At 36.8% G+C, this 12,875-nt stretch overlaps 1 protein-coding gene across 1 annotated transcript in view; it reads left to right on the top strand.

Annotated features, from left to right (window-relative positions):
- The window catches only part of LRPPRC (leucine rich pentatricopeptide repeat containing), a 146,186-nt gene that overhangs the window by 127,404 nt on the left and 5,907 nt on the right, over window positions 1-12,875 (top strand). The window contains exons 31-36 of the mRNA XM_007944418.1: window positions 546-634; window positions 4,113-4,317; window positions 6,990-7,129; window positions 7,262-7,377; window positions 9,840-9,914; window positions 11,669-11,753. Of these exons, the coding sequence (XP_007942609.1) occupies window positions 546-634; window positions 4,113-4,317; window positions 6,990-7,129; window positions 7,262-7,377; window positions 9,840-9,914; window positions 11,669-11,753 (710 nt within the window). The remainder of the gene's footprint in view (window positions 1-545; window positions 635-4,112; window positions 4,318-6,989; window positions 7,130-7,261; window positions 7,378-9,839; window positions 9,915-11,668; window positions 11,754-12,875) is intronic.

Below are 12,875 nucleotides of genomic sequence, written 5' to 3'. Positions count from 1 at the left end.
CAGTGTGTTCAGCTTTAAAAACTGTATGTATCTGAATGACAGAAATTTGAAAATTAATCAACCAAATGATATGGTGTTAGTTCATAAGATGCTTTAGTTTATATTTCAAATACACTGTGCTGAAAATAAATGTTCATTTTTGTTGCTGAAAAAATAGTTTTACATTTTATAATTATGGTGAATGTAGAAAAAAGAGGAAAAAGTATCCAGCTTAGGATATGGCAGAACAATGCAGGGCATGCAGTTATTTTAGTCATCTAATATGTCAGCATTCAAGAATCTGAACCGATTGTTTAAAAAAAATCTTGTACTTTGTTTCTTTTGTTGCTCATTTCCAACTTTGTCATCTGTCAGAATGCAAAAAAAAAATTATCCTTCTATAACCATTGACAGGATAACACAAAAGCTGTCTCCAGGTCGATATTTTGCAGCAATATTTTTAACATACGAACAGTAGTTTTTATAATTTCACCTTAGTGCTCAACCATTTATTATCGTATCAGAAGCATGTCAGTAATTCCTTTCTAAATGTCTGCTTCTTTTAGCGCTGAGACCCACATCAAGGGCTTCACACTGAACGATGCTGCCAACAGCCTCCTCCTCATAACGCAAGTTAGGCGGGATTATTTGAAAGGTATGTCACAATGCTTGACCTTTACGTCACATTAATGCCTCTGCAGATTTTTCTTGTAACGCCCTTCGAATACTTGGATAAAGGAGTCCATTTAGCAAATTACCTGCTTATCAAGAGCCTTTTGTGGTAGCTGAGAGACGTAAATTACTGTACATGCATTTATAATACAGCTTGAATATGAATGTACTTGTCATTTGACCACTTAGTCCAGTTTCCATTCCGTTTAACACAAGATGGGTTTTCTTAAGATGAATCACAGCTCTTCAGACATGCAAAATTTGTGTTCCAGAACGAGAGAAAGTACAGGCTTTCAAGTGCGTTAAAATTCACAGCACAAATCATTTTGCTTTGGAAATTAACATACTTTAGAGCATCTGAAACAATTCCCAGCAGTTGTTTCTTGCATCTCATGTTGGTTGTATGTGAGATAGCAAATGAGTTAAATTGAGTGTTAAATGTGTGGGATTGTGCACCAAATGATTATAATACTGATTTTTAAAACTTAATCTAATACTTTTTTAATAGTTCATAATACCAGCAGCAGTGAAAATACGATGTTTGTTTAGGGTTAGAGTTTTTAAGTTAACATTAAGAGATAACACCAGGAAAATGTGGAAGCAACTTTGGGTGTGATTGGTCTGGGGGCTGTTTGTTCGGTAGAGCTGTTTATGGGTTTGCAGTGGGATATATTTGGATCTGGAGTGAGTTCCCAAGTGGGAAAATGGTGAGTCTCTTAAATTTGGGTAAGTATCATTTCATGGTAAGTTTTACATTTGAGTTTCAGTTTAATCAACACAGTAACACCGGTTTTGCAAATACAATAAGATCCACTTAGAAGGTCTGTGAGGAAGGTTAAAACTACACTTTAATGGTTAAATATATTTTCTTATTTCATCCCCAGTCTGTAGTGGTGTATTCCTCATTTGCATGTTCGTAAAATCATCACACTGCTGAAAGGAAAGTTGCCATCTGATTGTACAGCCTTAGTGTTGCCTGTAATACTTAATTGTGCTGGTCTTTGGCCATCTCCCTAATTTAATTAGGACTGAATATTTAAATGGTGATTGCTCCCTATGCAAAATTTCCACTTCAGCTTTCCACAGGCATGGCAGCCCATCAAGTCTTTTTGGACAACCTTAAGTCAAAATTGCATGGTTATAGAGCTTATTATTAAAATTTTATTTCCAGGAGTAAAAAAAGCTATCAACTTGACAAGCTATCAACTTGACAAAAGTTGATAACTGTGTAGAAATGATAAACAAATTAAACTTGCTCTCTATATAAGTAAGCTCATTTTAGTATATAGCTCATGTTTCTATAGACATGGAGATAAGAACAAAACTTTTTTTTTTTATTTCAAAGGAATAATTTTTTAACTGGATTTGTTTAACTTAGCTGCTACCCTTTACTTGTGTGTTAGCTGCCCTGTGAGAACTACAAGAAAAAGTACATGATGAAATTTTACGTCTCCTCTTCTCAGCTAGTCAGCTCAGCCACAGGCTCTTTGAGAGCAGGAGCCACGAGCCCTCTGCTTCCTCCACAGCCACGAGTCCTCACCACAGTGACCTTCAGCAAGGACAGGAATGGTGTTGGCCCTATTCCTGTTTCCCTGTTTTGCTCCATGTCTCACTAGAGCTGTTAGTTTTAAAATCCCCTTGTGTTCTTCTGCTTTTTTCTTTTAGGTTTCTTTTTTTCAACCTCAGCTAAAATGAGAATATAAAGCCAATTAAATCTTAGTCTAATTTTATAAACTAAACTATTCTAGAATATTAATAGCCTATACATAGCCCCTTTGCAAAATAATCAGGGTCAGTAGTGAGTAATTGAGTAAATGTGGGTCTTACATGACAATGGAAAAAGGACTAGGGGGAAAGGGTGAGACAGGTACCACTTTTGGCGTCTCTGAAACTGCAGAAGGCAAGTGCTGTATGAGAGTATGTCCCGTGCTGCCTTTCGATAGACATAAAATGATCTGTTCTCCCTGTCCCCCGTTCATACACACACACACCCATAGATACCAGCTGTAGGATGTGTAGATTCTCAGGTTGGTGTCTGGCACTATGACCTTGGGAAAATTAGCTAAACTTTGCCTCAGTTTTCTCATCTGTATAATCAGACTTGCCTCAGAATAGTTTTGAGTGCAGCTGTTTAGTGTACATGCTTGGCATGTAGTTAAAGCTGAACAAATGTTTACACTCAGTAAATGCTAGTTAACATGATCACCATCATTATTTTTATTGTTGTTATTTTGATCTGTTTGGGGAAGATCTTCCCTACTGTGACAGTATTCTTGGTTATTGCAGAGTCAGTGATGAAGATTTTATCAAGCTTATTTTCTATAAATTATATTATTAAAATAATGTTAATGACATTTTTTGTCTCCAGTATATAGATGTGTACTATAAACTTTTACTGAATATGCTTCTTAAACTACCTCTTTTCCCTTTTTCCCATTTGAGAGTCATTGGTTTAGATTATAGATTTGGGATAATTATGAATCAAATGTTTATTCAGTAATAAACACAGAGTTAAGTCTGTCTTTTACTATATTGGTTTTAACAGACTGTTTAATTATTACCCTTTCCCAATTCTTCTTTGTATTAGCCTCTTCTCATTTGGAGAGCTGCTTTGAGAGTCTTGGTTTTATCTAGGTTCCATGGATGGAAGGTTATAAAGCCATGACATTTTGTGGTAGTGGTGGTTCTTGTGTTAAGTGTTCCTCTGTTTTCTCCCCATCTACCACTTTATTTAGTATAATGATGGAGCTACACTTGCACACAAATCAGTTAATCAGTATGTTTCATATTTATCTATAATCAAGTACTTGTCAGTATGATACTTTGAAAAAACAAACAAACAAACAAAAAACTCTCTGGCTATATCACAGAGTCAGATGAGCTTTTTTCTTTATATGAATACAAGAAAATATCCACAAGGTATTTTATTTGTAAAATTATTAATATGAAAACTTGGGTATTTCAGTTTGGCTGCCTTGTATGATAGACCTGCGTGGACTGGTGAGATACACTGTTTTCAAGAAAGACTCTTGAGGCTGTTAGAAGTTTTTGATCATCATGCCATCATTGAACATATAAAATCTGGGAAAGTATGAATGTGGCTGGAAGTTATATTTGTTTGGAAACTCTAATTTTTTTATTCTTCTGTATTTATTTTTCTCTGAACTTGTCAACTTCCTTGAAATTAGTCACTAAATATTATATCTGAATGGAACCTACATTCATGCAATAACATTTGTATTTTACCTGTGACTTAATGAAGAAATCTCTTTTGTCATTAATGTCAAATATAATTTTTTAGGTTTCTCATAAAATATTAATACTTTTTGTAATCTAGAATAAAATACTGAGAACTTTTTGTGTTTAGTCATTTGATACTTATATTTAAAAGTTAGTTTTCAAAACACATAGTATCAGTACGAGTTGTTTAAGAAAATTCTGTCTCCTGCTCTTGTATTTAGAGGCACTAGCAACGCTAAGAACGGCCTTGAATCTGCAGCAGTTGCCTTCTAGGATAGCAGTGACCCGCCTTATTCAGGCGTTTGCCTTGAAGGGTGATGTAGAAAGCATAGAAACAATTCAGAAGATGGTAAATGGACTCGAGCATTCAATTGGACTTTCAAATATGGTTTTCATCAATAACATTGCTTTAGCACAAATAAAGAAGTGAGTATATTTGAGCTTTCTTTTTCTCCATTGGATAAAGGAGCATTATCTTGCAGACCGCTTTTTATAGGCTATTAGAAACCCTGTCAACTGCACAGGCAGTATTGGTGCCACTTGCTGATTACTCCCTAATCAGTAGGAAATAATATCTGTTACAAAATTTGTACTAACCTTAAATTAAATCTTAGAATAAACAGTATTTGTCAAATTCTTATAACATGCTTCACAGTAGCTAGCTTTTTTCATTCATACTTAAATTACATATGTCAGGTCATTGCTTATTGAAATGAGAAATGAGTTCATTTGTTTGTCAGTAATACTCGAGAGTGACCCTCTACTGGAATATTGTGAAACAGAAGGCACCTGTTCATACTCCCCACCCTCCTTCCTGTCACCCCAGCCCCTCCTGTCAGCACATACCCACAAAAGGGAGAAAGGTATTTATACCATCTCTGGATTCCTTGTTGGAAACTACCCGCTGGAAGTTCATAAGGACTTGATTTTTTTTTTTCCCCGCTGATTTTTTTTTAATTATTATTATTGTGATTTGGATGAAAGTTTACAGAGCAAATTCACTTTCCATAGAGCAGCTCACATACACTGTCTCATGACACTGACTACAATTTACTCCAATGCAACAGCTCCCCTCCCACTTCCTCCCTATAGTTACCTCTTCCCTGTGTCCTTCCCTCCATACACTCCTGCCCCCTGAGCTGTCTCGCTGTGCATAAGCAGCCCTTCTTTCTCCCATGATTGTTCTCTCCAAGGAGTGTATCTACCTGAGGTAAATGTTCAACTCATATGCCTGTCTTTCGTTTGGCTAGAAGCCACAGGAGTGGGTTCAGTTTCAGACCTGAAGGGCAGCTAGGGGCCATAGTCTCAGTGGTTCCATAGGACTTGATTTTTATTAACTTCACCAGCACAGTACTTTGCTTAACTCTTTTGTAACCCATGGTACATGTAGGTACCACTTACACTGTCTACCTCTGAGGTTTCTTGAGAGGCTTTTTTTCCCCCATGTATGCTATGTGCTGATGTCTTGGGACTTGCAGAAACTGTGAAACAGAAGGGAAGTTTATCAGGGACATGTAACTGTGTTGAGGGGTTATTGTATGAAGTGGTGCATCCTAGAAGTGTGATTGTGTAAAAACTTTTTTGTCTCTTCGGGTTTCTGTATAAGTGAGATAAGGTTTGTAAGTATATTTACTATGTCCTGTGTCTTATTGGTAAGGTACAGTGTTCAGGATTAGGTAATACTCAAAGTGAATGCTTTTTCCATGCTTCATCCTACCTGTCCTACCACTAGAGTCCTCTGGGACATGTGTGTCCCTTATTTATCAAAATCCATCATACGTAGTAAAAATTTAAAAACACTCAATGATTTCACATGCATTCCATTAGTGGCAAAACATTAAATCTATAAAATCTTAGAAACAAAAACTAACTTGGTAATTACAGGGTCAAGTTAAAGAGTCCACAGATTAGTTATGGAATTGACATTCATACCTTTAGAAAATCATGTTCTTTAGTAGTTAATCTTGCATACATTTAAAGTGATGTGGTAGTAAAATACAAATGTTTGAATTTGGAGGGTTTTTAGTTTGCTTTGCTTTGCTTTTATATTTTAAAGGCATTTCCCCAAATAAAACTTTAAACTTTCTCTTTAATAAAGAATATGTAATTATATTGAGTTGGGAGATTGAAGAAATTCCACAAATTAGATCTCAATGAATTTGAAAATGGTATCATATAAACAGTTTCTTTGTAATGTGGGGTACATCTTTTTCATTCACTGTTAAATAATTCTCTAATTAAACCCACAATAAAAACTTATTATTAACTGGCTATTCAGTATTCATTGTTAGAGAATTATGTTTTATATAATAATTTCAACATAAAATTGATTATTTAACTTTGGAGTGTCATACTGTAAAAGCATCATTTAAGAATGATGGCCATAAAGATAATTTTTAAATGACTTGTTAAATAAGACAAGGTAATTAAATTGTTGTTTCCCAGTGTGACATGTGAAAGATACTTTTTTCCTGAGAATTTTAGAATAACCTTGAGTGTTTTCAAATGTTACGTAATACATTGGGGGGAAAAAAAAGAAAATGGATGGGACTGTGGGTTAGAGACATGAAAGTATATTTTTTTAAGACATCTCCTCGGAAGGAAGGTTGGGCAGTCTACTTCCATAGTTTCCACCTTGGAAACCCAAGGAGGGGTCGCTGTGAGTCGGGGCCAACTCGACAGCACATAACAATAAAATAATAATGATTATCTTTACTTCATACAATAATGGCCAGTTGTGAATTATTAAAGCTGAGGTTGTAGTAGCTACACAGATTTCCATGTTACATCCAAAGAACTACAAAATCAAGCTAAATATTTAAGATGCAGTGATTTTAATCTTTATTAATTCTCCTATACATAGTTGTTTGATCTTTTCTCTTTCTAGAACAGTGTTTTAAAGTAAGCAAGTACTTCAACTAATGATTGCTTTGCTCCCTAAATGTGGTTGGATTCTAGGTGCATGTTTTTTATCCAGTTATCCATAAATAACTAATGTACTCTCAAGAGTGAATCCAAAAGTAAGTTCTTATACTAAAACTGTAATATGGGTACAGACGCAAATATTTCTTAATAATTTATTTTACTTTCTTTAACAGCAATAGCATAGATGTTGCAGTAGAAAACATTGAAAGCATGCTTACTTCGGGGAATCCAACCATGGACCCCCAGTACTTTGGCTTGGCATACTTATTCAGAAAAATAATAGAGGAACAGCTAGAACCAGCAGTTGAAAAGAGTAAGTTGGTTGTTCCTGTTAAAGAACACACAAACACATTTTTTCTCTAGTGAGACTGCCATCAGATTTGTTTGGTTGGATGAGTTGTCCACTATTTTAACGAAAGATTTTTCTTACCTGTCATTTTTCCAGTAAGCATCATGGCAGAGAGACTGGCCAATCAGTTTGCAGTTTACAAACCTGTCACCGATCTTTTCCTTCAGCTTGTGGATTCGGGCAAGGTGGATGATGCCAGAGCTCTCCTACAGGTATCACCCACCAGCCATGGTGCCATGGGAGTAGCAGCTTGTGAGAGTGGATTGGGACGTTATTAGACATAGGTGTGTGATAGAATCCCAGAAATGAAGAGTGGTGCTGTGAGCACATTGAAATTCATTGTGAATCAAGGTCGCATGACAAGGACTGAATTGTAGGTTGTGGGTTGCTGGTTTTAAAGATGCCAAATCAGACTAGAAAAGTCCTTAGATTTATGGGTGTGGGGGGCGGGCTTTGCTCAAATGATTTAAAGATAGATGTTTCTGTGCGGATAGGTAGTGCAAATCAACAATTCCTTTGATTTCCTACTTTAATTTCTGTAATGCTCTAAATACTGTGCATCACCATGGCAACACAGTTTGCAAACAAAAAGTAGGAAATGTTTGCTTTTCAAGTACAGCTTCTCACTTGAATACTCAAACATTCTCAGTGCCTTTTTCAAGGTTTATTAAGAGTTGAATTTGCCTTCTATTCACTTGTGTGTCACCGACACGTTAAATGACAAATGCAGGTCGCTGTGGCCTGCACTCTCAGTTAAATTAGCAATCTTCGGGGAAGGAGACAACTGCATTCATGCCATTTTAACAGCACTAAATATAAAGCTGCGCCAAGTGCCGATGGAACGGTGGGTGAGCGGAGCTGCCACTGGCAGTGTACACAAACAGGCACTGCTGGGGAGCCCCTTCCCAGCAGGTGGCAGTCAAACAGTCACCGTGATCCCTCCAACGGCTATGTTTGTGTAGACTCCCTGTGTCAAATTGAGGCCTGGGACCAATTTCTGATAGTAAATAGTATAATATTCACTTACATTTTTACCAGCTGCACAATACCTTAAGTAGTAGATTGGGAAGATAGAACCCATTTGCTGGAGCTCTAGTTTTGATCCTTAAAGTTCATCGAATTTGACAATAGAATTGAAACCATTTAAACAGAACTGCTTAGAATTGTCTCGGTGTGAGTAGTTTTATGAAAAGTGTAAATTGTTCCTGCTTCAAAGGCTTTTTACTGTTGTTCTTGGATGGGTAGGAATCCCAGTTAATTTGGAATTTTCTTGTTTCGTTTGGTTTGCTTGCTTTTTTTTTGCTTTCCTTTAAAAAAAAATGAGAGAAAAGACAATTTATGATAGATTAGGATTTCAAGAATATTTTCATTATTTTATCTTGCTGCCTTTAGTGTTAAAAGTTGTGCCTTTGAAAAGAGTATACCATTATGCCTTATCTTCCTGTGTATATAACTCAGCACCTATCAGAAGTAGAAGCATATAGATATATAATTACACATGTAATAGTATTCATTCAATTTTAACTCATTATTTTGATAGAAGGTGGCTTTGGTACTTCACACACCAGCTTGTTCTGAACTGTAATCTTACAGGCTCTTCTTCAAGCACCGATTGACAGCAGCCTGGGGTGAGCGGCAGCAGGGGTGTTGCCCACCACCCTCAGCACTGCATTTGCTCACAGTGGCCTCGTCTCCGGGCCCTTGGTGACGGCTGGCTGTCGACACAGCTACAGCAGTCTTTTCATTTTCATCCTGTCAATAGACTGAGGCTTCAGATGATAAACCTTTACCCATCCTTTACATGCTTGTCAAACATTAAAAATTTTTTTCTTGCCATAGTGAAGAATACTTTATTCACAGATGTCGAAAACATCAGTATATAATGTAAATCTTCTGTGTGTCCCCTTAAAGTTCCTTTTTATACTGTTCATTTTAGCATTGACAGTGTTTTAAAGCTTTGAAAGAGCAATGTGCTCTTAAAAATTTAAGAGAATGACATCTATGATGATTGTAAACTAAAATATTGTCTTGCCATATTTGATTTTACTGTAGCATCTAAAATTGGATAGACACTTGATTTATCTGGTCTGTCATATAAACTTTTTTTTTTTAGTTTAACTTTTGTCTCTTTCTCAAGCACTGGCTGTCTGTTGCAATGAAAGCCTTTTATAAAATAGAGAGATTGAAATCAGTCCTTTTGTATGCATAAGAGTAGGTAATTATACTTTAAAGAGAACTTGCTTTGTACATTTTAATTTTTATAAAGAAACGAGCAGTTATCTCCCTGACACCTTATTAAATGTATAATTAACCTTATGATCCCTCGCTCACTTGTGAATGCTTGGCAGTATAATTGGAGAGGAATGGTGTTTCTTTTTTTCCTCTTTCTCTGCAGTCCTAAACCTTGTTCTGTGGTTGTTGCAGCATTAGTTTAATTTTTCCATTTTCTTTTTAAACAAACTTTATATTTGCAATGCCAAGGACAGCATTCACAAAAGCTTGACATTGCTTATACTTGTTTTTTCTTGCTTTTAAAAAAATGGTTGACATTTAGGCCTTCCAATTGGTAATGACACACTGCTGTATTATTGTGAACTTTCTTAATTAGAAGACTCACCGTGATCTGCTTGTTTGTCAAAAACCTTCACTTGCTGCATAATGTTTTAATTTTTAGAGATGTGGTGCAATTGCTGAACAAACCCCCATTTTGTCAATCTTCTGTGTTAGGAGTTCTCGGACACCAGGAAAGGTACTGTGCTTCACTTGCCTAACAGTCATTGGTGCTGGGAGCCAGTCTTGTTGAAAGCCATTGGGTTTAACATAACAGCTTGTTGGCTCAGGGCCATGTAACAGTAAAGGGATTGAAAACTTTTCCTGGATAACTTGTTCACATTGTTAGGATGTTCATAGAGTCTGTTGGGGCTCATTACTTAGATTGAAATGCACAGCAGATTCATACCGTGACTTCTCCATCTGTGTGGCTGTGTGCTGGGAGCCCTAAGCAAGGCCCCTTGGATTGGAAGATATACAGTTTGTACTGTTGAAGTCACTGGTGTGTACAGCAGTGCAGACGCCTGGCCAAGGGGCACTTACACTGCCAAGTGTCTCCTGTCAAGTGTCTACTTTTGGCCATTTGTCAGTTATAAACCATCAGGCAGATGAGCCATTTGCCTATAAAATTGACATGGTGCCACAAATAAATGCTCTCAGTCTGCACACTTAACCTTATTTACACTAAAGTGTGTGTGTGAAGTAACAGCCACATCATATTTTTGATGTTTTTGAAAAAGAATAAAAGCCTATTTCAGAAGCATTTTTTCAGGTCTCATTGACCTGTTGAGCACTAGGAACCCCATTCTTAGTTTATTTGGGCACATTCTCAAGTTTCTTACTGAGTGTCCGCTGTCAAGTTTGTTTATAACAAAACATTTAGATTGTTTCCAGTCTGAGCACTCAAGTTTTCCTTAATTTCCACATGCTAACCCTATACACACATATTTTTTTAAAATTTACCTAATTGGTTGCACCTTTTATCTCTGACTTGTGTATTTATGAAAACCAACTTTTAGAATATAATTTAGTTGCCCCCTACCACCTTTTCCCTATTGTAGAGCCGTTTTCAAAATTGTGTGCTGTGGAAGTATAGGATATCCAAAAAAATAGCACCGTCAGCCAGTGTCTGTCGCTATGCTAAGTTCCTGCTGCCCTGCCCAGGAAGGTGCTGGAGGTGTTCAGTCATGTAATATAGATGTGCTTAGAACATTCCCCCTGGGAGACTTCAGAATGCAGAAGTTCTGGAGAAACGCAAATCCAGGTAGAAGTGGGCTGAGTGAACATCCTAAAAGCAAGTTAGGATTTTAAAAGATGTCAGTACTGTTTGGCAGTAGAAGAGTTAAGCCAGATTTTGTTTCTGTTGGTGAGAACAGGGCACAAATGTGCATAAAATCTGTTGTTGTTTTCTCCAGTGATATGGGAAGGTGTCTGGAAATGCGGTTATTCATTTGGGCGCTGGGGCTCTATAATCACTACAGGGAACAGAACCATAGTTGTGTCTACACAGCCCTGAAAGTTCCAATGAGAGCCTGGCAGGGCTTTGTCTATAGGCCAAGTGGGGAAAACTTTTGAGTATTTACTGAATTTTTCACACTTCATGTCAAAATTTTGGTGCTTAAAGATACAAATATTCTTCTCTCTTCTTCCCTTGGGAGTCTTAGAACTTTTTGATATGGGCACCAATTGACATAAAAGAAACAGTATTTATAATAGTTGAGAACATTTTTCATAGAAATATAAATGTAATTACATTAACTTTTAAAAACACTAGCTTATTTTGGCTGTAACTTACTGAATCAACATCAAATGCTAAGATACAGAGAAGAAGTAGTCTGTTAAATTGCATTCTGTTGTAATTATTGTCAAAAAGATGTTCTGATATGATGTCACTATATTTATTTCCCTGTTCTTTTGAGTTTGTGGTAATATTGCCTGTGTTTAATTTCCTAGGCACCAACTATGAAATCTTTGTTAGAGTTGATTCCTGAGTTAATTGAAAAGGAAGATGCATATACTTCCATCATGAAAAGCTATGGTAATAAGCTTTAATGTGACTATATTATTTAAGCAATTTAAATATTTGTAGTACAGTCAATTAAGTCTTAGTCTTCAACTCAAAGACAGTAATCCTAAATATCAGATAATTATTTATGATATAAATAATTTAGAATGCTTTAGAACTATGAGGAAAACATGAAATTATTCCCATAATTTTAGAACTAAAAAGTGTCACTGGGGCTCTTCAGAGGGGCCCAGGTGTGTTTGGGTAGGATCCCAGCCCCTGAAAAACCTGGGAGTCCACATGGGCTTTTGCATACTGAGAACCAGTCAAGTCCCCCCAGGGCCCTGCAGCCTAAAATGTAACATCAAGTAGGTTCATATTCAAGGCTGTCACTCAGCTCACCCTGCTCCTCCATGCCCTCCCTGTCTGCCAGCTGAGCCCCACATTTTTACCATAATTCTCAGCTGAAATTAATAATTCCAGTCTTTCAAAGTACCAGCCTGATCCCTGATTGCCAGACAATCACCCATGAAAAGAAACCAGTCTGAGCTTTCGTCAGTCACCAAAATAAATGATGGCATTTCTAAGGTGTGGTCACTTGTCTGCCTGCCACCCACCATCTAGCTCACTTGAGGCACTGGGGTAAATAAATAAATAAAATAAACCGGAATCAGTACATTGATGCTTCATGTTCCCACCCCATGTAAGGGGTATGTTGCATAGTTTGAAAATAGAGTTATAATCATAGACCTTCTTAAAGTTCCATTTTAAAATTGGCAGATACTAACTAATAAGTAACACAAAGTAGTGTCAAAAAGCATAAAACTATATATATATTGCTACTGCGTTGTGTAATCCCCCTTTGGAGTCAGTGGAGGATGAGGAGATCAGAAAGTAGTAAAGAAGAAGATTCCATGGGAGTTCTGGCAAGATGGCGGACTAGGCAGAAGGATTGCACAGACCCTCTTCAACAAAGAGAAGGGAAACCAATTAACACAGACACAGAAGATAATTGTGGACCCCTGAGCCTTGAAGGGAAGGATACAGAATTGAACTAAACCCCAATTAGCGAAGAATTTGCGTGAAAATACCAAAAAAAGGAGACATACGGAGCTGCGGTCTGACAGCGAATGGAGTGACCCTGACAGTACAGGC

Source organism: Orycteropus afer, unplaced genomic scaffold (assembly GCF_000298275.1).
Source record: "Orycteropus afer afer isolate SDZICR_OR568_19922 unplaced genomic scaffold, OryAfe1.0 scaffold00124, whole genome shotgun sequence".
Taxonomy (NCBI): domain Eukaryota; kingdom Metazoa; phylum Chordata; class Mammalia; order Tubulidentata; family Orycteropodidae; genus Orycteropus; species Orycteropus afer.
The sequence above is the reverse complement of the archived record's forward strand: the minus strand, read 5'-3'. Positions and strand labels throughout refer to the sequence as shown.